A 27,074-nucleotide genomic window follows, 5' to 3' on the forward strand; every position below is an offset into this window, starting at 1 on the left:
GTCACATTAGTCTAATATAGTATATAGGTAATAATCCAATACCAATAACCTTCATTAAGGTAAACACTACAGAGGTAAAAAAAGTAAATACTATAATTATACTGATTTTACCAATGAAAAAATTACGCAGAAACTAAAAAATTTACAAAGTGGAAAATTTAGGGACCTACATGACTGAAATTATCAGGGCAACCCCAGGTGCCCCTGGCCCGCTTCCTCCAAGTCCTCTGACCATAAGAAACAATGTATACTGTGTTCTAAGTTGTCTCACTTAGGAATACCACAATATTATTACTTTAACTTTCACAAAGTGGCTATTTCACAAAGCAAGCACATACAAATATCTCAAGTGAAGAAATTGTTATTTTATTAAAAATCTCTGTAGGTATCTATCTTCACTGTATTATAAGCATTCATATTTATTTGAATCTCAAATCTAATCTTAATCTAATGTCAAGAAAAAAATGAGTCCTTTCTTATAGAAATCAGAGGCATCAGAACCCCCCTGCAGCTGGAGTGAAAGATGATTGTGAGCTTCGTGAAATAGGTCTTAGAAAATTAACGAAGGTCCTCTAGAAGATCAGCATACATTCTTACCTCTGAGCTATCTCTCCACAATTGTGCACCTTTGTTTTAGAACTCCCCAAGGAGCCGAGTGCACTTTACAGGTTATAATGATAATCCCATATATCATATTTACCTTACAGATGAAAAATTCACTGGACTATAAAGAACAATACCTTATTTATTTGACTAACAATGAGAAACAGCATACAATTATACTACCTTTCCTTGTTGAACAATGTATGTAAAAACATATTTAAATTTATAATAACATTGCTTCTATGTTCCAAAATGTGGAAGAAAAATTAGACATGCAGTCATATTTGTTAGAAGAGTGCCATAAAGGAGAGATATTGTTCAGGCTTGAGTTGACATAAGAAGTAACCATGGCCATGTGATGAGAAGCTCAAAATACAAATATGGAGAGGAAGAGTGATTAAATCCATCCTTGAAGCATTTACACTGGGTCAAACGATGTGAATATCCACTAGCCTTATTAAAATTCACAGAACCTTAAAAACATCAGCCAGTCAAAAAGAGGTTCAATTTGGAAAATGTATTTCACAGAACTGAGAAACCTGTTTTGAATTAATTTTGGAGTCTATTTTCCTATATAAGTACTAAAGGTTTTTACTTACTTATATCAAAGATCATTTTGGAAAATATTTAATGAGGTAGTTCTTATTTGCTTTATTGCTCAATAAACGACACAGTTATTTCAAATATGCCTGCCTGGTCTTTCTCCTAAATACTTGATTGTAGCAATGCATTTTGTATGTATAAGTCAGCAAGAGACAGTTCAGCTACCCAGCTAGAAAAGTGCGTTGGCTAACAGTGGAGTTGATGAGGACACGAGGTCTACCCAAAAGAGGGTTTTTTTTTTTTCTTCCTCAGTGTCATGGACAGAAAAAAAAAATCTAAGCATACGATCGCAGTGTGAAACAGAGGCATTCGTGTTGTGCATTTCTAATAGCAGATTTTTAAATGATTTGGAAAATTAGTGCAACTGTTGTGACAAATGGTTGAAAAGATAGGACAGAATCACCCACTCATTTTTAAATGCTGTCCCCTTACATGGCTCATTGCACACACAGCCATCATTATGGTAACAAATAATCTGTTACAAGCACTACACTGGCATTTGGCTCAGAGCAAGGCCTCAGAGCATAGAGTCCCCGGCCGCTGGGCCTGCAGTGTGCCAGCCGCTGATGGACTGATGCTTCTCTTCCCTGTATTCATTTGGAAAGTGTGTCAGGGATATCTTTATATTCCATCTCCTGTGTTAAGCCGTATTTTCTTTGTTGGCAATATTGTTGTGTATTTTAAGTCATGCATGAGAGGAAACAGAGGTAACTTGAATGTGCAGAGGACAGAGGAAGCATTTGAGGAGCTCGTCACTGAAGACATGATTTGTACATTGCTTCTAGGCCGGGTCACAGGTGTCTTTCTAAACCATTATAGCTTGCCAAATTTGCTCACTTAGATAGCTGCAACTTAACATCCTAGTTGTTTCTCTAGTTGTTGGTTTAGAAATTTCAGCCCCAAAGGACTGTCAAATCTTCCAGAATATGAATAAAAAAAACGAGTCAAGATGTTTCATTCATATTTTTGACACCACAGCCCAACTTTTGCCTACTAACCAACATGTTACTGCCTCATGGAAGGAAGGAGTTTGGATACTTCCGTTATCCAAGTGTTACTATCGATTAGGGAATGCAGTACTGATGTGACATCCCTTAAAGCAAAATTTTCCATGTTAGTATCTATTTGGAATCCTTCAAATTTTGTTGAACAATGAAACTTTGTGAGTACAGGTGTGGGTTTTTTATTTTTATTTTTATTTTTTGTGCTAAAGTTGTAATGTAATGTAATGTTGAAACTTTTAAATACAGTAATTATTTTTTTTCCTTCTAATATAAGAAGTCTTGAAAAACTTCAAAGAAGTGTGTAAATTTGAGTTCCAAAACTATGTAAATTCAATGATGGAGATCATATTTTACCATCCTGAATGTTATCATTTACATTGTAAAGAGGATACTGCATAGAAGTAATGTCCTTCTCCGTAAAAACACAGGGTTCTATTCTTTTAATCATTACCAGAGAGGATTGGAAGATTTGGATAACTAGCACATTTAGAAGCTCACATCCTTGAATATCAAACATTTCTATAGGCCAGCTTAGGAATCTCTTCAGACTCCATTTTCATCCAACGATTCATGACATTAAAAAGGAGTGAAATGCTGTATTTGTTACTTATGTAATTTGTTGGTAGCTATTGTTCTTTAATCTTCATGTTTTTAAACAATTTCACACAAAACCATCTAGCCCCAAGACTATGCCTACCCCTCTACACCCATACTTCACTGCTACCCCTGTCCACATACTCCCTTCACAGTGACTCTCTCAGGCTGTTTTGTGAACCGCCAAGACTAACCAGGTCCTTCTGCGTGACAATGGGAGTATGTTTTGGAGCCTGGTGAGCTCAGCACAAAGGGGCTGATCGTGTGTGGATTCAGTGCAGGTAACTGCACTTGATTTGAGTTAATGCTTACACTATCAAGTCTATGGTATGGCATTTTTTTTTTGAACACTTGACTCTATTTTCTGGTTCTTAAACACAGTGCCAATGACAGTAAAATCACTCAAAAGACTTATATGGACTTTGAAAAATATTGCGCTAGTTGTATAACCCATTTCCTTAACAATTATAAAGGTAATAGCCACTCACAATTTTTTGTTAAAATTATATAATCTTGGCGTAACTCTAACTAAGCAAGTAAAAGACTTGTATGACAAGAACTTCCAAGCCTTTGAAAAAAGAAACTGAAGAAGATATCAGAAGCTCAAAAGATCTCCCATTCTCATGGATCTGTAGGATTAACATAGTAAAACTTCCCATCCTACCAAAAGCAATCTACAGATTCAACACAATTTCCATCAAAATTCCAACACAATTCCACACAGACCTTGAAAGAAAAATACTCAGCTTCATATGGAAAAACAAAAAACTCAGGGTAGCTAAAACAATCCTGTATAATAAAAGAACTTCTGAAAGTATTGCTATACCTGATTTCAAGCTGTACTACAGAATAATAATAATAATAATAATAATAATAATAATAATAATAATAAACAACCCACATGGTACTGGCATAAAAACAGACAGGTTACACAACAGAATTGGATCAAAGAACCTATGGACATTTGTTTTCTGACAAAGAAGTCAAAAGTATATCATAAATTAGACTTAGACATCTGGGTAGAGTGGGCACAGTGAGGGGACAGGTAGAGGAGAGGTAGGGATAGGACCAGGTAGGATGAGGTTAGAGGAGGACTGAAGGAGAGAGTACTGGGAGGGACAACTGGATTAGGGGGAGTGCATTTCTTGGACTAGCTAGAAACCTAAGACAGAATCAACTAACTGCAGGCCCATAGGCGCTGACAGAGACAGAACCAGAAAGCATGAATGGGATGGACCTAAGCCCTCTGCACACATACAACAGTTGTTCAGCCGGGTCTTTGTGTGGGACTCCTAAAACAGGAGCAGGGACTCTCTCTGACTACCTTGCCTGCCTTTGGATTTCATTCCTCTAACTGGGCTGCCTTGTCTAGCCTCAACAGAGAAAATGCTCCTAGTCTAACTGAAACTTGATATTCCAAGGGTGGCTGATATTCATGGGAGGCCTACCCTTTTCTGAGGAAAAGAAAAGGAGAGGTGGTTAGGGGTACCAGAAAGAGATAAGAGGAGAAACTGGGAGGAGTGGAGAGAGGGGAACCTGATAAGGATACAAAATAAATAAATAACTTAAAAATTACTGAAAGTAAAATAAAAATTATATTCAACAGATAAAATTTATGCCTTGTTTTCTATTCTTCTCAAGTTGTGAATAATTATACGAATAGTTAAGAAATGTAGCCAGGGAGAAAGAGGATTCAGACAGTCCTGATGAGAACTGATAGGCTAAGGTCAGATAGTAGGGGAAAAGGAACTTCCCTACCAGTGGACTATGGGAGGGGCATGAGGGAGGAAGAAAGAGGGAGGGTGGGACCAGGAAAGCAAGTTTCAGGACAGCCAGGGCTGTTACACATAAAGAAACCCTGTTATAGAGAGGGAAACCATGTCTCAAAAAACAAATTAACAGGAACTCCACAAGGAGAGCCACAGAACAAGAAAATTTGAACACAGGGAACTTCCCAGAGACTCATACTCCAACCAAGGACTATTCATGGAGATAACCTAGAACCCCTGCACAGATGTAGCCCATGGCAGGTCAGTGTCCAAGTGGGTTACCTAGTAATGGGAAGAGGGACTGACTCTGACATAATCTGATTGGCCTGCTCTTTGATCACCTCCCCCTGAGGGGGGAGCAGCCTTACCAGGCCACAGAAGAGGACAATGCAGCCACTTTTGATGAGAACTGATAGACTAAGATCAGAAAGGAGAGGAGAACCTCCCCTATCAGTGGACTTGGGGAGTGGCATGCATGCAGAAAGGGGAGGGAGGGTGGGATCGGGAGGGAAGGAGGGAGGGGCTTATGGGGGGATACAAAATGGATAAAGTGTAATTAATAAAAAATAAAAAAAGAAAATCATTTGAAAAAAAAACAAATAAACAAACAAAAGAGCAAATTCAAACTCAACTCAAGATCATATATACTTTAAAATCTTTGACTACAGGATATTTTCATCTTATAAGTTTCTGTCAATGAAAAGGCCAGTCAACTTTGTCTAAAGTTTCCTGTAAGCCCAACTAACATAAAATTAAGTATTATTACAAGAAAATATAATATTTAATTATTATTACTACTGAACAAGATATATTTTGTCAATATAATAAGTTAAAATTCTATCATGTAATGTTTAAGGTATAGCTGCAAATTAGTTAAGGATTGTTAGAAGCAAATGAATTTTCATTTGTCATCATTCTTGGTATTAGCAGGATTTAAACATTTCTGCCATGGGTTATTAGAGTCATTATGTGGAACGCTTACTAGCACCTACATGTATTTCACAATATTTGTATTACATTTTAAACTTGTTTGTAATTTTACAGTTTCATGATTAGCTCAGACAGCATCTTCAAGAAATCATCACTCATTACTCTTCATTCATCACTATTCCAATTTTAATGAGAAATGTGACAGGAACAGATCAAGTTAATATCTGAATAGTAGAATATCACAGAAGCACACTTGATCAGCATCAGCAAGACTGAGAACTCTGTGCACACTTATCCTACTTCTACACATCAGCTTTTTTTTGAGTGTACTCCCTGGAGCAACCATTCCTCTTGTTTATATATTTTGTCAGAGGAGTCTAGGTTATCTTTGACAGTTTTACCTTTTAAACAGATCTTCATCCAATCGTGTTGTGATTATCCCTAACTCCTATCCACCATCAAAGTACATCAAGGCTCCAACAGAGATGCATTTCTCAGCTCTCTTTATTATTGTCGTAATGCGTATACAAGGAGAAGATCAGTACAGTCATTTTTCTGCCTGTGATTGAGAATCACTTTTCTATAACTTATGCCCAAGGCTTTGGGTTATCTGCAGCAGGTTACAAAAACTTCCCATTGAACAGATCTTTTTCTTCCAATGTGTTTTCCATAAGTTACATATTTCAATACATAGGCCATAGCCATGGCCTGAGATGAGCTATTCCTATACTGCTTTTAGGAGAAATGTAATTCTTATTATCTAGTTATCACATGCGTATTTCACTTTATGGCTGCCATCATTGGCCTTTCATGTGGAAATGGCTGCCAAGTTCAGAACATTTTCTAGTCTAGAAACTCACAAGAATAACTTGGACTTAAAAAAATACATATTTCTAAAACGGGAGCCCTGATAGATTGAAAATACCCACTTCTCAGGCTAATATCATGAGAAACAAAGAACTGAAAGTAAATCCTTTACTTTTCCTTTCTTCCTGTTTAATAGTCATGATTTTGCTTGATTTTTATTGTAGATTTAAAAATATCAACTAAAATAGCTCATGTATATTATAGTGGTAGATAATGTGTTCAGCTATGGTGACTTAGTGAAAACACAATTTTATAATAACTGAGACATTTTCAGGGTAGGCTGATCAAATTTTACCTGATTGCACCATAGAACAATACAAAGTGCATATAGATCTCTAATGGTGGTTTGAAATATCTTTTTTAATTGGATTTTCTGTGGATATGATCTTGACTTTGTTGGTCTAGGTGTGACCATCATCCTTCCATATTAACACTTCTGGTTAGTATCGGAACAGAGACCCTCGGGTCTAAGCCATGCATGGACCTTGCAGCCTAAGAAGATGGTCCTCAATACACAAAAGTGCAATAGCTAGTTAACTGGGTAATTAGCACTCTTCTAATAGTTTTCATACATAAGTATTTGCAGCTCTGAATAGGCCACACAGGTCTTCTCCCATTTTCACATATTTTCTATTCAGTTCTGGATATTTGCATTTCGTATAGTGACTCACCCAGATATTCCCATCTTGATGATAGGGTTTCCAGTTTCTCCCCGTGTCACTGTAGAGCATTCGATACTGCGTCACCCAGTCAGAACTGCTGTACCTTCCTTGGGTTGCAACGGCACTGATCTGCTTCCGATTGCCAAAGTCAACCTGCAGCCATTGATAGTGGTCACTCTCTGAAGGAGACCATCCCCCAGCACCTGAAGTGGGCAGAGACAAAGGGGAAAATGGATGTTGAAAAGTTAACTCTTACAATTAAAAATGGATTATTCTTCATATCATAACTGGCATTGTCAGTGCTGTATTTCACAGATGTATTATGAAGTGTCCTTTATAGATGCCATTGGGACTTCAACTAATATTCTTCCAGCTGGGTAACATTGATTCTTTAACCTCTTTATGGTGTAATTATGTGCTCATTTTCTCCTGAGCAAATGTCTTCATAATTCCTCAATTAGATCTTATTAGTACATGTCAAAGTCTAATTGACTGAAGGTTGATCAATTTACCATGAACTCTTCTGCTAAAACCATAAGAAAAAAAAAAAATGCAACAGTCCATTTCCTTTCCCTCATGTGAGGTTTTGTTCTTTTAGTAAATTATGAATGAAACAAAACTCAATTATATACAAATTTCAAATATATTTTGCTTTATGAAGTTTTGAGTCAGAGCTTGTGTATGCTCTGTTTCTTAAATTATATATTAAAACATTGGAGTTATAAAAGGTGAATTAAGGAGGGGATCTAAGATGGTGGCGACCAGCGCACACCATTTCAGAGAGGCAGAGAATTTGAAACTCTGAAATTGGTGAGTGGAGGCGCAACTGACCAGAAAAATCAATGTTTTGGCTTCCTGAAAGAGAGGGGACATCACATGAGTGCAGAACATTTAGATTCAGGTCAGGCATGGACTTCTCTGGGAATGGAGAGAGCCACTTCCCTTTTTCAGGCCTTCCTCCTCCTAAGGGGAGCTAACCCACAGTCAGTGACCCTGAGGACAGAACTCACTGCCTGGGGACTGAGACAGCAGACACAGGCTCCCAGCTCTTCAAACATGGCTGTCAGCTGTGCCCGCCAGCCGAGTACCTGCCTGCCAAGTCCCAGCCCAGCAGTACAATGCTTCCCGGGTCCCATGTCTGCAAGTGGTCCAAGTCCACGGGGCCTCCCAGCCAGTAAATGTGCGGGTCACCCAAACCCTCAGTGGCAGATAGCCAGCTGTACAGCCACCAAGGTCCAGCAGACCTGCAAAACCATCCAGGTACACCAGGCGCTGGGCCACCTAGGTCTGTGTACCAATTTAGTGTCTCCCCAGGACTTCCGAGCAGGTACCTGGACACTCCAGTTCTGCAGGCGCTGCTGGACTCCCTAGTTTAGTGGCTGCAGCACCACTGAGCTGACTGAGCTCGACCTGCCACATTTGACTCAGCAGGTCCAAACCAGCCAGTAGAGAACAGGAAGAACCCCTGTGCTTTACGATTTGACCTGCTAGAGAGTGAGTACACCCTCAAGTGCCTACAAAGCCCTAGATCCAGGGTACTTCCAAGCTAGCAGCCAGATATCAGATCCCTTTACCCACACATCCACTGTGGGAAACAGAGTGTTTATTAGGACACTGAAGGCCCTGCTCTGCAGATGTACCGGAGGAGTTCAGGAAAATAACTCCTGGAGCTCAGTTAGAGATGAATACCACCTGTAGGCCACTGACGTATTCAGGGAATATGTGCGTGCCACCATCACCAGCTCTTGCATACCTTTAGCACCTGCAACTTCTTCGGTGTCTTGAAGGAGCCCCTCCCTCACACTGAAGGTCTCTGCATTCTCTAGCACCCTGTCCCTCAGAGCACACTTTCACACACACATGCACATGCTTGCACGCAATTGTCCTTCTGTGCACTCGGACAGTTCTCCCACAGGTACAACTGAAACACCAATGCACACTCTGGAAAAACTGGACCTCTCTCATCTTCCTGAAGAATTCTCCAGGCACCAGAGAAAGACGGTACCAATCTGATCTGCAGAATCCAGGTTACGGATAAGCAAATGGCCAGGGGTCAGTGAAAGAAAACATCCAACAAAAATCAGGACATCATGGCTGCACTAGTAGTCCCCCAAATTAATGGATATTCCAATTTATTAGAAACACAGGAAAATGACATTAAAGCTATGCTTATCCAGTAATTAGAGGCACATAAAGAAGAAACAAACAAATCTCTCAGAGAAATAGCCATACAAATACAGACAGTTAAAAAGGAAATGAACAAATCTCTCAAAGAATTTGCCACCCAAATGGAGAAAAAGAAAGAGGAAATGAATAAAGTTCTCAAAGAAACACAGACAAATTTAGCCAAACAAATGAAGGCACAAGTAGAGGCACAATTAGTGACAAATAGAGAGGACACGAACAAAAAAATAGAGACCATCATAGAGAGACAGGAATCCACATTCAAACAGATGAAGGAAATGTTGCAAGGCATGAAAACAGAATTAGTTTGTGTTTTCTTTATTGCTATGAGAAAACCCTGGAGCTGGAGAACTTAGAGAAAAGATCAGGAACCACAAAGGTAAGCATCATCAATAGAATACAAGAGATGAAAGAAAGAATCTCTGGTGCTGAAGATACTAGCAGAAATTGAAACTTCTCTCAAAGAAAAAGTAAAATTGGAAAAGTCCCAAACACAAAACATCCAAGAAATCAAGGACGCCATGAAAAGGCAAAATCTAAGAATAATAGAAATTGATGAAAAAGAAGATTCCAGGCTCCAAGGTACGGAAAATATTTTCAAGAAAATAATAGAAGAAAATTTTCCCAACTTAAAGAAAGAGATGTCCATAAACATACAAGAGGCCTACGGAACACCAAATAGACTAGACCAGAAAAGAAACACTTCAAGTCACATCATAGTCAAAACACTAAATCTACAGAACAAAGGAAAGATATTAAAAGCAGCAAGGGAAAAAGGCCAAGGAACATATAAAGGTACAACAATCAGAATCACACCGGACTTCTCATCTGAAAATATGAAAGCCAGAAGGGCCTGGGCAGATGTCATGCAGACATTAAGGGACAACAGATGCCAATCTAGACTACTATACCCTGCAAAGCTTTCAATCAACATAGATGGAGAAAACAAAATATTTCATGACAAAACTAAATTTAAGCAATATCTACATAGCAAACCAGTCCTACAGAAGATACTAGAAGGAAAACTCCAATTCAATGAAAACAACTATATCCAAAAAAAAATAGGATACAGATAATTTCCCACAAAAAATTAAAAGAAAATAAGCAATGAATCACAGTAAGACCACCAACTCTACAGTAAAAGAAACTAACGTTCATTGGTCACTATTATCTATCAACATCAATGGCCTCATATCACCAATTAAAAAAAAAACACAGATTAACATAATGGGTGTAGAAACAGGATGCAACATTCTGCTGCATCCAAGAAACACACCTGTGCAACAAAGACAAACAGTACTGCAGAGTAAAGGGCTGGAAAAATGTTTTTCAAGCAAATGGACTCAGAAAACAAGTTGTTAGCTATCCTAATATCTAATAAAATAGACTTTCAACTAAAATTAATCAAAAAAGATGAAGAGGGGCACTGCATTCTCATCAAAGGAAAAATCCACCAAAAGAACATCAGAATTCTGAACATCTATGCCCCAAATACAAGAGCACCTACAGTTGTAAATGAAACATTATTAAAGCTTAAATAACACATCGATCCCAACACCTTAAGAGTGGGAGACTTCAACATCCCACTATCACAAAGGGACAGATCATCTAGACAAAAGCCAAATAGGGAAATAAAGGCACTTACAGAGGCCCTAATTCAAACAGAACTAATAGATGTCTACAGGACTTTTCACCCCAACTCAAAAGAGTATACCTTCTTTTCAGCACCTCATGGATCCTCTCCAAAATAGACCATACAGTTGATCACAAAGCAAGCCTCAACAAATACAAGAAGATCAAAATAATCTACTGTACTCTATATGACCACCATGGACTAAAGCTGGACCTCAACAACAATGGAAATAGCAAAAAAGCCTACACCCACATGGAAATTGAACAACTTGATACTCAATGACAGCTGGGTTAAGGAAGAAATAAAGAAATTACAGACTTCCTAGAATTAAATGGATATGAAGGTACAACATACCCAAATTTATGGGATACAATGAAAGCAGTGCTAAGAGGAAAATTCATAACACTAAGTGCCTTCAGGAAGAAATTTGTAACATCTCATACAAGCAACTTAATGCCCAACTGAAAGCCCCAGAAAAAAAAAAAAAGGAAGCAAATGCTCCAAGAGGAGCAGACAGCTTGAAATAATCAAGCTCAGGGCTGAAATCAATCAATTAGAAACAAATAAAACTATTCAAAGAATCAATGAAACCAAGAGCTGGTTCTTGAGAAAATCAACAGGATAGACAAACCCTTAGCCAAACTAACTAAAAGGCAGAGAAAGTATCCAAATCAGCAAAATTAGAAATGAAAAAGCAGACATAACTACAGACACTGAGAAAATCCAAACAATCATTAGGTCATACTACAAAAGCCTATATGCCACAAAATATGAAAATAGAAAAGAAATGGACAATTTTCTTCATAGATTCCATCTACCAAAATTAAGTCAAGATCAGGTAGAAAGATGGAACAGCCCTGTATCCACCAAGAAAATAGAAGCAGTCATCAACAGTCTCCCTTCCAATAAAAACCCTAGGCCAGATGGTTTCAGCACAGAATTCTACCAGACCTTCAAAGAACAGTTAACTCCAATTCTGTTCAAACTATTCCACAAAATAGAAACAGAATGAACATTACCAAACTCATTCTATGAAGCCACAGTCACCTGGATACCTAAACCACACAAATATCCAACAAAAAAAAAAAAAGACAGAGAGAGAACTTCACACCTATCTCTCTTATGAACATTGATTCAAAAATATTCAATAAAGTACTTGCAAAACAAATCCAAGAACACATAAAAGATGTCATCCATCATGACCAAGTAGGCTTCATCCCAGGCATGCAAGGGTGGTTCAATATACAGAATATACATCAATGTAATCCACCATATAAACAAAATGAAGGAGAAAACCACATGATCATCTCCTTAGATGCTGAAAAAACATTTGACAAAGTCCAACACCCATTCATGTTTAAAGTCATGGAGAGATCAGGGATAAAAGGCACATACCTAAACATAGTAAAGGCCATATATAGCAAGCCTATAGCCAACATCAAATTCAAGGTAGGGAAACTTAGATCAATCCTACTGAAATTAGGGACAAGGTAAGGCTGTCCACTCTTTCCATATCTCTTCAACATAGTACTTGAAGTCTTAGCAAGAGCAATAACACAAGTAAAGGATATCAAGGGGATACAAATTAGATAAGAAGAGGTTAAGGTTTCACTATTCACAGATGATATGATAGTATACATGAGTGACCCCAAAAATTGAACAGGAAAACTCTTTCAGCTGCTAAACACCTTCAGCAAAGTGGCTGGATATAAAATTATCTCAAAAAAAAAAAAAATCAGAAGCTTTTCTGTATACCCAATACAAAAGGGCCGAGAAAGAAATCAAGGAAACAACACCCTTCACAATAGCCACTGATAATATAAAGTACCTTGGAGTGACTCTAACCAAGAAGGTGAAAGACCTGTTTGAAAAAACTTCAAGTCTCTGAAGAAAGAAATTGAAGAAGATATCAAAAGATGAAAAGATCTCCCGTGCTCATGCATTGGTAGAATTAACATAGTGAAAATGGCCATCCTGCCAAAAGCAATCTACAGATTCAACGCAATTCCCACTGAAATACCAACACAATTCTTTACAGACCTTGAAAGAAAAATTCTCAACTTCATATGGAGAAATAAAAACCCAGAATTTCCAAAACGATCCTGTATAACAACAAATCATCTGGAGGTATCTCCATCCCTGATCTCAAGCTATATTAAAGAGCAACAGTAATAAAAACTGCATGGTATTGGTATAGAAGCAGAAAGGTGGTTCAATGGAACTGAATAGAAGACCCAGAAATAAGCCCACACACCCATGGATACACGATTTTTGACAAAGAAGCAAAAACCATTCAATAGAAAACAAGACAGCATCTTCAACAAATGGTGCTGGTCCAACTGGATGTCTACATGCAGAAAAATGAAAATAGATCCATATTTATCACCCTACACAAAACTAAACTCCAAGTAGATAAAAGACCTCAACATAAAAGCAGATACATGAAATCGGTTAGAAGAAAAAGTGGAGAAAAGCCTGGAGACAACTTCCTGAACAGAACACCAACAGCACAGTCTTTAAGAGCAACAATCAATAAATGGGACTTCATGAAACTGAAAAGCTTCTATAAAGCAAAGGATAGTGTCATCAGAACAAAATGACAGCCTACAGACTGGGAAAGGATCTCCACCAACCCTATATCTGACAGAAGGCTGATATCCAGAATATATAAGGAACTAAAGAATTTAAAAAGCAACAAATCAGGCAATCTAATAAAAAAATGGGGTGTGGAGATAAACAGAGCATTCCCTGAAGAAGAATATAGAATGGCAGAGAAACACTTAAAGAGATGCTCAACATACTTAGCCATCAGAATGATGCAAATCAAAACGACCCTGAGATTTCACGTTACAACCATCAGAATGGCTATGATAAAAAAACTCAAGTGACAACAGATGCTGGAGAGGTTGTGGAGAATTGGGAACCATCCTCCATTGCTGGTGGGAATGTAAAATTTACAACCACTGTGGAAATCAATCTGGCACTTTCTCAATTAGGAATACTGCTTCCTCAAGATCCAGCTATACCACTCTAGGCATATATCCAAAAGATGCTCAAGTACACAATAAAGATATTTGTTCAACCAATGTTTGTAGCAGCTTTATTTGTAATTGCCAGAAATAGAAACAAACCCAGATGTCCATCAGTGGAGCAATGGATACAGAAATTGTGGTACTTTTACAGAATGGAATACTACTCAGTGGTTAAAAACAAGGAAATCATGAAATTTGCAGGCAAATGGTGGGATCTAGAAAAAATCATCCTGAGTGAGGTATCCCAGGAGCAGAAAGACATACACAGTATATTCTCACTTATAAGTAAGTACTAGACCTATAAGATAAAATAAACATAATAAAGTCTGTATACCTAAAGAAGATAAACAAGAAGTTTACGGGGTAAAATGATCAGTTCTCACTTGGACTAATGGGATGGACATTGGAAGTAGGAGAAAACAAGTTACGGGGACAGGAGCTTACCGCAGAGGGCATGTGAATGACTCTACCTAGCAGTGTATCAAAGCAGATGCTGAGACACATAACCAAACTTTGGGAAGAGTGCAGGGAATCATATGAAAAAAGGGGGAGTTAGTATGACCTGGAGAGGACAGGCTCTCTACAAGGACCAAATACATCTAGGCACATGGGTCTTTTATGAGACTGTTTCTCCAACCAAGGACCATGTATGGATATAATGTAGAACCCCTGCTTGGATATAGCCCATGGTAGCTCAGTATCCAAGTGTGTTCCCTAGTAAAGTTAATAAGGACTATTTTTGACATGAACTCAATGGCTGGCTCTTTGACCTCCCTCTACCCTCGAGGGAGGAGCAGCCTTGCCAAGCCACAAAGGAGGAAATTGCAGCCAGTCCTGTGGATACCTGACAAGTTAGGGTAAGATGGAAGGGGAGGAGGACCTCCCCTATCAGTAGACTTGGAAAGGGGCGGGGAAGAGATGAGGGAGGAAGGGAGGTGATGGGAGGGAATGAGAGAGGGAGCTACGGCTGGGATAAAAAATAAATAACCTGTGATTAATATAAAAAATTAAAATTAAAAAAGAAAGATGAATTATGTTGGAAATGAGTCACTCAATATTAGTAAGGGATGTTACTTTATAACCAATGTTCATAAAAATTATTTTAGGAGCTAAACAAAATTAAATGAATGTCCTTGGTAAAACATGATTCTTGACCAGCAAATAGTAAGAAAAGAGAATTTTTAAAAGTCAAATAAATTCAACAAAGATTTAAAAGATTCAAATTCTAGTTATATCAATGACTGCTCACAAATAAATAACAAAAAGTATGGCAGAAGGAGAGATATCTAGAGACACTAAAAAGAATAATTCATCTGGAAAAACATTTAACAAATTACTTAAAACAAAGCATACCGAAATATATTTATTATTTTAAAAATAAAATGATTTAAAGGCTGATAATATAACCTATATCATAAGGATTGCCAGAGGTACAGTATACTTTTAACAGATGTTTATTTGGAATATATTGCTTTGAAAGATGAGAGAACAGCTTTCTGCACAACTAAGAAAACTTTAAAGAAAAAAAAAACAATACATAGTAACTGTTTTGAAGACTGGATCCTGACCCACATATGAGGAAGAATAAGTGAGGTGAGTAATGCTAGTTTCCAGATTCGGGCATGATTCACTTCCCATGTCATGGCATGAGATGAAGATCCAAAGAAATTTGTAAAGTGTCCCTGGCACACTATGGAGGCAGGGTAGAGTTTGAAGCTGCGAGGAAGCTGGAAACTGTTGGGCAGAGTCCCATAAAAGAAGTAGCACTGAAGAAAAGGATTGCTGAAAATTCACCATGAGCATTTATGAAGTTGGAATGGTAGGTCAAACGTATGTTTTTGGGCCAAGACTCCATAGGATTAGGTAAATGGCATTCTGAGATGAGCACCCAGATGTTGCACAAGGTGGAGAAATGCAATTACAGACTGAGCCAGACTGACAGTTCTTGTGGAACACTAGTCATCCAGTAGCAATCCAAGAAAGGCCATCCATTAGAAGTAGAGATGGTGCAGTTTGTTGATGAAGATGATGAAGATGATTAAATATGGGCTAGTCATTATACTTAAATAGAGATTATTGCAAGTTAGCTTAACACATAACTAAACTTGCTCAAATGTGAATCAACTCTTCTAGGTTGAGATGGGTCACGAACATTCAAAAGTTCAACAGTAGTCACATGCATAACGTTTACCATAAATTCCAAAGACTAGGTTTTTAGAGTAGTGGTAAAATAGAAGTCACTACCAAAAAAAATACACTATGCAGAAATAGAACTCAAGTAATAGCTACCAAAAATTTTATCAGACTAAAGTTTAAATTGGCAATTAAGAATTAGTCCTGTTGTTTTAAAGAAAACACATAAATATTAAGGAATCAATTAGAAATATTTAGTGGAAGAAAGAAACAACATTAAAAGAACATAATGGAAACTTTAGGATTTAAAATTAGGCCAAGAGAATAGACACAAGAGGCAGTGGAAAAAGAGGAAAGAGGAGGAAGTCTACTGTAGAGGGCACTCTGAAAGGATTCACCCAACATGGGATCGAAGCAAATGCTGAGACTCAGGGCCAAACTTTAGGCAAAGTGCAGGGAGTCTTATGGAGAAAGAGAAGGCTTGGAGGGACATGGAGGGGACAGGAACTCCACAAGGAGGCCAACAATTAAAGAATCTGAGCCCAGAGAGTCCTGCAGAGACTGATGCACCAATGGACGGGCGACCAAACATGGAGAGGTCCTAGACCCCCTGTTCAGATGTGGCTGTTTGGCAGCTTAGTCTCCATGTAGATCTCTGAGTGAGGGGAGCAGGGCTGCCTCTATCATGAACTCAGTTGACTGCTCTCTGATCACTCGCCCCTGATGATGCAGGCTTGCCAGGCCACAGAGGAAGAGGATCCAAGCAGTCCTGGTGAGACTTGACAAGCTATGTTCAGATGGCAATAGTGGAGAACTCCCCCTTTCAGTGGACTATAGAAAGGAAATGAGGGGAAGACAGAAGGAAGGTGGGACTGGGGGAGTTGAGGGAGGGGCCTTCAGTCGGGATATATAATGAATAAATTGTGAAGAAAAATATTTTAAATTAAAAAATAATAATAACTTAAAAATTATACTGAGGTTACAGAGGTTCTCCAAATATTCTTGTGTTTGAATCCATTATTCTAGCCTATGCCAATAGTGGTTCTAATCAATATTTTAAGAGATGGGTGATAGCTTGGAGATATATTGGTCATTGGTGGTATACCCTTGAGGAAGACACTAGGACAATAGCTTCTTTCTTCTTTTTGTCTCTAGTTACCATGATTATGGATATCTTTGTTTCATGACATGCTTAAACTATGATGAACCACATCAGACCTCAAGTAACAACACCAGATAATCATGGACTGAGATCCTTAAAACTGTGAACCAATAAAGACTTCTTATATAGTTATTGATTCAGGCAGTTGATATGATTATGACTAACACAAACCTGAGAAAAGAATCAGTGAACTAGAACAAATATTCATGTCCACCTTCCAAACTCTCAGAGGTAGAAAACGAAAAGATGCTTAAAGGATGACTACTCAGCATTCAGCTGGAATAATGCATATGTGAAGAAATAATGTTTGAAGGTCATAAGCTCAAATAACTCGAGTTCAGTGAATCCAAGAAGAATAAACATGAATAAAACACACAAACTTATTCTACCATCATTGCCAGATTGTTAATGATAAAATCTACAACATCCTTAGAGGACAGAAGATTTTCATCAGAAACAAGTCAAAAACCTATGGAACCAAGTACTGACTGAGAGAAAGAAACAGAACAGTCTTAATGTGAGCCTTCTTCATGAACCAAAGACAGCCTTTAAAAATAAAAGTAAAGCAGCAATACTTATTTTAAAAGCTGAGGAAATTGATTACCTATCTTTTTATTTTACTAAAAAGATAAAACATATAACTTCACTACTGTTTTTGCTATTAGCATGTCTATGTATGTTAATAAAAAGGCTAAGGAAAGGACATAGTCATCAAAACAAAATGACAGCCTACAGACTGGGAAAGGATCTTCACCAACCCTATATCTGACAGAGGGCTGATATCCAGAATATATAAAGAACTAAAGAAGTTAAAAACCAGCAAATCAAGCAATCCAATTAAAAAATGGGGAATTAAACAGTTAAACAGAGAATTCTCAGTAGAGGAATACAGAATGGCAGAGAAACACTTAAAGAAATGCTCAACGTCCTTAGCCATCAGAGAGATGTAAATCAAAACGACCCTGAGATTTCACCTGACACCCACCAGAATGGCTAAGATCATAAACTCAAGTGACAACATATGCTGGAGAGGATGTGGAGAAAGGGGAACCGTCTTCCATTGCTGGTGGGAATGCAAACTTGTACAACAACTTTGGAAATCAACCTAGCGCTTTCTCAGACAATTAGGAATAGTGCTTCCTCAAGATCCAGCTATACCACTCTAGACATATATCCAAAAGATGCTCAAGTACACAACAAGGATATTTGCTCAACCATGTTTGTAGCAGCTTTATTTATAATAGCCAGAACCTGGAAACAACCCAGATGTTCCTCAGTTGAGGAATGGATACAGAAACTGTGGTAATTTTACACATTGGAATACTGCTCAGCAAATAAAAAACAAGGAAATCATGAAATTTGCAGGCAAATGGTGTGACCTAAAAACAATCATCCTGAGTGAGGTATCCCCAAAGCAGAAAGACTCACATGGTATATATACTGACTTATAAAGACCTATAAGATAGGATACATATACTGAAATCTATACACCTAAAGAAGATAAACAAGAAAGAGGACCTGGGGTAAGATGATCAATCCTCACTTAGAAAGACAAATGGGATGGACATTGGATGTAGGAGCAAACAAATAACAGGACAGGAGCCTACCACAGAGGGCATCTGAAAGACTCTACCTAGCAGTGTATCAAAGCAGATATTAAGACTCATAACCAAACCTCTGGCAGAATGCAGGAAATAAAAAATAAAAAGGGAGGAGGAGTTAACATGACCTGGAGAGGACAGGATTTCCACAAGGACCAAATATATCTGCGCACAGGGGTCTTTTCTGAGACTGTTTCTCCAAACAAGGACCATGTATGTATGCAACCTAGAGCCCCTGCTCAGATGTAGCCCTTGGTAGCTCAGTATCCAAGGGGGTACCCTAATAAGGGGAACAGGGACTGTTTCTCACATGAACTCAATGGTGGGCTCTTTGACACCCCTCCACCCCCTAAGGGAGGAACAGCCTTGCTAGGCCACAGAGGAGGACTTTGCAGCCATCCTGAAGACACCTGATAAACTAGTATCAGATGTAAGGGGAGGAGGTTCTCCCTTATCAGTGGACTTGGAAAGGGGCAGGGAGGAGATGAGAGTGGGATTAGGAGGGAAAGAGGGAGTGGGATACAGCAGGGATACAAAGTTAACAAACTGTAACTAATATTAAAAAAATAAAAATTAAAAAGAGCATAAAAATTAAAATAAAAAGGTTAGGGATGGTTCAGTCTATCCATAAGTATTAAATATTTACATTTATAATTTCCTTAAAGAGTGTTTAAAACAATAACTTTAAATTATAGCATTTATAATACATAAAGAAGTAAAGTATGGGTCTATAATATCAGAAAGATGAAAGACTAGATTCAGCAAGCACTTAATTCCTTATTTCACACATGGAATGATAATTAACAGTGGCTAACAGTTGGGTCAGATGCCTTTTCCACTAAAGGTTGTATTCTGAATATTTTAGGCTGTGCATGCTATGGCATTCTTCTTACAATTATTGGTCAATTCTATTGTAATACGAAAACCTTACACATTATTTAAAAATAGTGTGGACATGTTCTAATAAAAATGTGGTTTATAGTCTGAATTTTGACCAGTTGTGGTCTCCTTAGGGCTCTCTGTTTGCTTCATAAGAAAACAGTTTCAGTGAGAAGTGAAAGCTACACTTAATATAGTAAGAATTAGAATTTAGAGTACAGTTAGAAATTATATATTGATTTAGGAAAATGGCGGATATGCCTTCCAACCCCAAGTTCTGGGCTCTAACTTTAGGTACATATGAGCAACAGGAAATCGTTACGTTCACTAGGTAGTTCCCATGCGTATGTGTGCATATGTAATCTATCGTAACTGCTTTTCAGTTCCTAGTCTCCTACTTTAGGCAGCATTTTACTAGAGTGATCTTTCTAAAAGGCAGTCTTACGATGTGACATCCATTTACCTTTATTCTCTATGCTTTCCAGAGTTTCACCTCCTGTCATCATTCATTGGAGACATACCCAGGACCTACCATCTACACTTCTGCATGTCCTCCCTCACCTTTGATAGGCAAATTTTTATTCAAGAATCAGCATGCTTACTGAAGGCATCACATACAGTGACTGATCCAAGGAGAAGTCTAGACCTTCCCTTATGACTGGGAGCTCAAGTGCTTAGCTTCTGGGATCCCTGTAGCAGACAGCATAGGGGGGTGATTGCTCTTTAGGAACTTTTTGAAGAGAACATGCAGAAAACGTTCCCAAGTTTATGTCCCTTTCTTGGACTCTTTGAATGCTGTGATGACTTTTCACAAAAGCCAACAAGGGCCTAGGACTTGCTCTGATTTATTGAAGCTCTGATATGGTGTTCAAGTCTTGGAGCTCTGTGCAGGATTGGTGAACACCTTCATGGAGATTGGGCCATTCCTATAACCTCTATCTATGCATAATTTCTTCCTCTTCCACAGGTATTCATTTCCAAAGTATTCCTTAACTAGTAGCATCAAATGTTCCTCTATACATGCTGAAATTTGTGTCTTTAGAAATCCAGTCTGCAAAGTTCTAATTGACCATGTCTCTGGCGGTATCCTCCTCATCAATTTGTTACTTGTCCTAGGTTTATAACTTGTATATTTTCTACTTGCTGGCTTTTTATTCTACTGTGGTGCCTATATTCTTTATGGTTATGAATCATTCACCTGTTTTTAAAATTCTGTAAAATAAATGTGTCTAGAATCCTCAGGTAAATTTTTAGAACAATAATGTGCTCAGTCATTCAAAAGATAAGTACTTTTTGTTGTTGTTGTTGTTGTTGTTGAAGCAGGATTTTTAGGGAGGACATTATATGGATTCAAACTGGCTACATAAACAAAAATCACCTTGAACTCATGACATGCCTTCTACTATATCACAAATTTAGATTCATAGGCGTGTGTCATCATATCCAGCTATATTTTCTAATTAGCTGCAGAGTTCCAAGCCTTGAAGAAATACAGTGCTAATTGCAATGTGAAAGTTCTATCTATATATTTCCCAAAGCAATAAAGTGATTTTGCCAATGAAATAAACAAGCAATTAATACAAAGAGTGTAGAGGTAGCAATATGTTCCATTGATTAGTGAAAGCGTTTTTCCTGTGACTTGCTAATGAATACTCCAAAATAAATTTTCTTTATTTAACCATTTTTGCTGCATTGTTTTTCTGTAAGTAGGCAATTAACTCACAACTACTCAGTCCTATTTATTTCATTACTTTTAACAAGAGGGAATTTATTGTCAACTTTAAAAGAAGCAAATATCTCAAGCAAAAAAAAAAAAGTAAGTAAAACTTATTATTTATTTTTTTAAGCAGAAGCAAATGTGAAGAGACCAGGTGATTAACTTGAGGAAATAAAAAGTCAGTTTCTCAAGGAACATGGTGGAAAGATCAATATCAAGCTTCCTATTTTTCTTTGATCTGTCAAGCATGTAATTTGGGGAAGTTGATTACTTTGTTTATTTGGATTGTGAAACTTGTAACCTCTATTGATCCACTGATTAGGAATGATATACCTTAGATCACAAAAAGTCCCCAAACAGCATGTAGAAAGGAAGAAGTGACAACCTGCTCCTAACTTATCTTATGGCACCTTACCATACCATCTGATCCCAGTGTACACTGATGGAGAGGTAGGAAGGAGAGGGGGCAGAGATGTTTGTGCCAAATAAGTTCTTGGTATTTAAGAAGTCTTAAGAAATCCTTGCTAGTAACTAGTACTAAGTAACTAGTGCATTGCTAGAGCTGAGTAAAATGCTCTTGTGTACTACATAACTTCCACTGTTCCATCAATATGCATTTGAACCTTTTGTATTCTTTTTTATTAATTTTTTAATTACAATTTATTCATTTTCATATCCCAGCTGTAGCCCCCTCCCTCATCCCCTCACAATCCCACCTTTCCTTCCTCTTCTCCACCTGTGCTCCTCCCCCCCCCCCCCCCGTCCACTGATAGGTGTGGTCCTCCTCTTTTTGTATTCTTCCCTCTAGCTTTCATCCACTCTGTTTCTCTCTCTCTGTGTGTAAGCATATTATTACTCTGAAGACACTTGGAGTTTGTAATCTACACAGTCATTCTACTTGGACTGAGTGATAAATTATTGCTAGATAACCTGGAAAAATGTATAAAATCAGTGCTCTGATTATATGGTGTCCTGGGGTATTACCCTCAATGAGTTAGGCTCTCCTATGTTAACCATTAATCAAAAAAAAAAAAAAAAAAAAAAAGCTGATAGACTGATGTGATGGAGTATTTTGTCAGTTGATGTCCTCTTTTCCTAGATGACCCACACTTGTATCAAGTTGACAGTAGATGATAACTAGCACAGATGATGTCAGCATTTTGAGTTGATTTTATAGATACTTTTACCTTGCTTAATTTCTGAGAGGAGTAAGGAACTAAGAGGGGGTTCAAGAGAGCATGAAGAAGATTTTCCAGTGACCAATGGCTCCAACACACACAGGACACTCATACTGATGTCTGTGACATCATCAGAGTCAATATAACTAGAGTTTCTAATTTAAAAGAAAACAGTGAAAAAATTCAATTAAGGATAGAACAACCTTTAATAACTGGCCAGGAAATATGTATCAGATGAAAAGAATAAATTGAAAAGGAGACTCCAGGCAAGATAGCATTATGAATTCAGGCTTTGAGGTCTCCTTTTTGCTCTAAAAATACAATATATTTTGATAAAATAGATAAAAAGAAAATTGGAAAGACATAGCCAGGATAAAAAATAAGATAAGCCTCTCCATGCACAAGAAATGTAATGAACATGCAAAGCAGTGAATATGGCTAAGCCTGAGGCCTGTTGTGTTAAGGTCCAGTGCGCAGTAGAGCTGGGTAACTCTCAGCTCTCAAAGGACATTGGTGGTATCCACTCCTAGACATAATTTTAATGTGCTATTTATTGCTATGATAAACACTATGACCTAAAACAAGCTGGGGAAGAAAAGGTTTATTTGACTTGTACATCCCTGGCCACAGTTCATCACCTGAGGAGTTCATGATAGGAAACTTGGGCAGAAGCTGAAGCAGAAATCTTTGAAGAACAATGCTCACTGGCTTTCTTCCCAAGCTTTCTCAGCTTATTTGCTTATTCAGCCCAGGACGAGGGGATTGTCACTGGTCACAGTGGGCGAGGCTTTTGCACTAGGCTTTCAATCGTAAGCAAAGAAAATGCACCCTGAAACTTGCCTACATGCAAAAGCGATGGAGAAAAAAATTTTTTTTAATTTAGTTCCATCTTCGCTGACAACCCTACCCTTTATCACACTGACAAAAACACCAGCTACACAGATGTGCATAGAATATCAACATTTAAATAAACCATGGTAAACTGTTTTTTAAAATTAAAAGTAAATTGTTCTGATTCTCCATGAACTGAAAAAGCTTTATGAATATTAGAAAGGTTACCTAATGTGGACACGTTGGGGGGGGAGGGTAGCATCCCATGCAAATGGAGTCAAGTCAGACGAAAAATTAGTAAAGTGTGACACCTGAGAAAAACCGAAAGTGTAAGAATATAATTGAGAATTATCTCACTGATGAAAAACAAATAGAACAGACATCTTATGATGTGCTACAGCAACTTGTTAATGAGCTCAGGCTATATTTACAGCAGGACTCACATGGCTCCAAAGACCTCTGAGGGGGTGGTTAAATAAACCTCAGTCAAGGGCAGATTGTTTTCAAGTAGCCAGTGAAGAGGGATGAGCCTACTCAATATACACCACAAATGTGAGAAAATAGTGTGCCATAATCATTTTTAAAATACTAACAACAGGATGCTTATGTAAAATCATAAAAGAGTAAGAAGAAGAATATGTAGAACTGTTGGACCCAATTAAATGGCAACAGGGAAGACTATTTCAATCTATTTTTATATGTCTTCAACAAAAGTATGTTTTTAAATAACCCTGGGTAAAACAAAACTGACACCCGAGGACAAGTAATAACCTCCCAAGACAGTGGGATCTTTCAAAAAGGATATGGCCGCATTAGCTTTTTGCATGCAATTAAATCCAGGTTATATCCCAGAGGACTGACATTGCTCATGAACACAATTTTAGCTTCTTAGAATATTTATCAAAATATTCTTTAAAAAGCAAACACAAGAAATACCATAGGATCATGGACAGATGGTAAAACTACTGAAAAAAAGGATTGATGAATTTGAAAAATAGGAACATAAAAGCACTTTTTTAAAATCTTACCTGTGTGTTCTTATCAACTGGAATAGAAAGGAAGTAGCACAGGGCTGTCTCTACGGTGGCAAAGGCAGAGGTGGTAGTGGTGGAGGGTTATAACCCCTATAAAACCCAGGCCTCGTCTAATAGGACAGAAAGACTTTCACAGTTCCATCCCCAATCTGAATTCTAACAAAACATTCAGCAAAGCCTCTGATAGTATAAAGTAGTTAAATGTGGGCTGGAAGATAAGGGTTTAGTTGCTCTGAGAAATGACAAGAATCCATGGCCCAAATATGTTGATTAATGACCGTGTCAACTTGAAGAAAGATTTCCTAATGGCAGTGTACAGACCTTCATCCAGCATCCTCTCCTTTTTGATATTTTTTATTACTTAAAGCATAAAAATTTATTTATAAAATTTCCACTTATATAAAGTTATTAAAATACTAATAAGATAACTAACTAGATTATTATGTAAAATGTTTTAAAATGGCTTCAAACCTGAGTACATAAACAGCATAATTTGTTCCAAACTCAAAATTAAATTAAGATGCTCATTATCAACTTTGTGTTTAAAATTATATGGTGCTTACAAATAATTATGTAGCCCAGGTCTATTTCATGCATACTATGATGCTGAAATTGTAGCTTTAAGTATTTATATATATACAATAATGAGGATTTTAATATTTTGTTCTCAAATCTCACATATTTACATAAATCTGAGGGATAGATGATTGATAGATAAAGATACTTAGATAGACAGACTCTGCAATGATCCCACCAAGGCAAACAAAGTAACCATTTCTAGCATCCCATAAACTCTCTGTTTCTATTCCCCAAAATAGAACCTCTTTTATCCTCTAGCAGTTTCTTCAGGGATGTACCCATGAGGTTGCTTTCTGGAAGAGAATGCTTGTTTCCTTTCTTTCTTTTGTAGTGCAATATTATATAATATAATGCATTTTCTTTGTCTTTTGTAATGATAGGCATATATTCAGCTCAGAGCTCCTGTGAATATTCCTGCCATCAGCAGGTCCATTTTAAAGCATTTGAATGCACATGCATTTCTTAGGGGTATAGCCAAGAGAACAATTATGCAAATTTACAATTTTCCATCCATTAGTGTGCTTTAAAGGTAAGCTTGCCAGCTTCCCAACTTAGCTGAAGTTGACACGTCTAAACAGTTCCTGCTATTGACTAATCTTGGTAGTGTAGTCCTCATTTCTTACACACATACTCAGACTCAACAGCATAGACCACTTGTGGCTTTAATTCATGTCTTCTTTACAGGTAGTCTTCGTGAATTCTAGTTTTAGAGATGACATCAGGGCTATTGGTGTAAGACTAAAGAGGTACAGCAAGTACAAAAGCATAGAGAGGAAAAGAAGTTGAATTATCTCTGTTTACACATGATATAATCTTATTCATAAGAGATCCAATAATTCCAACAGAAAATATTTAGAAATGATCATCAAGTTCAGTAAAGAAGCAATGTACAGACTTAAATTTCAAATAACATTAGCCTTTTTATATACCAACAATGGACAAACCTAGAAACTGACCATGGCCACTGTTTTACACAGTAGCCTCAAAAATATATCAAGAGATAAGCATAATCAAAGTTGGGTGGTAGGAAATAAACTCTGATCCTCTGCAAGAGCAGCAGGTGCATTAACTGGTTCCATAATGGCTGGCTTCTTGTATTCATAAATGCTTCCTGGAACAAAGGGTTCATGGGTTGGTAGTAAGCATCCATGCTTCCAGGTAATTATTAGCTAAACTGGGAAGAAGGCGTCTTCATGTGTGCCAATCCACGGGTTCACATTGCATTTTCTCTCCTTGTATATGTTATTAGTGAAGTATGGGTTTTGGAAATATGTAGTTAATTTAAAGTAATTTCTCAGTTGCTCCATAAGTAACTGTTCAGTCATTGGAATTGTTCAAAACACAGTACTAGCCTCGCATTATTCTCTCTGCTAAAACAAAGCAAAGCAAAGCAAAACAAACAACAACAAAAACCAAAAGTAAAATACAACAACAAAAAACAAACAACTAATAAAAACATAAAGAAATAGTAGGGAATAGCCTCGAACTCTTTGGCACAGGAGACAATTCTTTGAACAGAACACCAACATCACAGGCTCTAAGATCAACAATCAATAAATGGGACCTCATAAAACTGAAATGGAAGGGGAGGAGGACCTCTCCTATCATTGGACTAGCAGAGGGGCATAGGAGAAGAAGAAGGAGGGAGGGTGGATTTGGGAGGGGATGAGGGAGAGGACTACAGCTGAGATACAAAGTGAATGAACTGTAACAACAACAACAACAACAACAACAAAAATCTGAAAAGCAAATCCTACTGGTGTGTGCCATTTAGCAGTGTATCAAAGCAGATGCTGAGACTCATAACCAAACCTTGTGTAGAGGGCAGGGAATCATATGAAAGAAGGGGGAGTTAGTAAGACCTGGAGAGGACAGGAGCACCACAAGGACCAAATATATCTGGACACAGGGGTCTTTTCTGAGACTGATTCTCCAACCAAGGACCATGCATGGATATAACCTAGAACCTCTGCCTGGATGTAGCCCATGGCAGCTCAGTATCCAAATGGGTTTCCCTAGTAAGGGGAATGGGGACTGTCTCTGACATGAACTCAGTGGCTGGTTCTTTGACCTCTTCCC

The 27,074-nt window shown here is 37.7% G+C and overlaps 1 protein-coding gene across 1 annotated transcript in view; it reads right to left on the reverse strand.

Annotated features, from left to right (window-relative positions):
* Cntnap2 (contactin associated protein 2) overlaps nucleotides 1-27,074 on the reverse strand; it is a 2,205,170-nt gene that overhangs the window by 1,472,985 nt on the left and 705,111 nt on the right. Inside the window, 1 exon segment of the mRNA XM_055598313.1 lies at nucleotides 7,042-7,235. Coding sequence (XP_055454288.1) covers nucleotides 7,042-7,235 — 194 coding nt within the window.

Source organism: Psammomys obesus, unplaced genomic scaffold, assembly GCF_907164565.1.
Source record: "Psammomys obesus unplaced genomic scaffold, mPsaObe1.curated_primary_1811, whole genome shotgun sequence".
Classification (NCBI taxonomy): domain Eukaryota; kingdom Metazoa; phylum Chordata; class Mammalia; order Rodentia; family Muridae; genus Psammomys; species Psammomys obesus.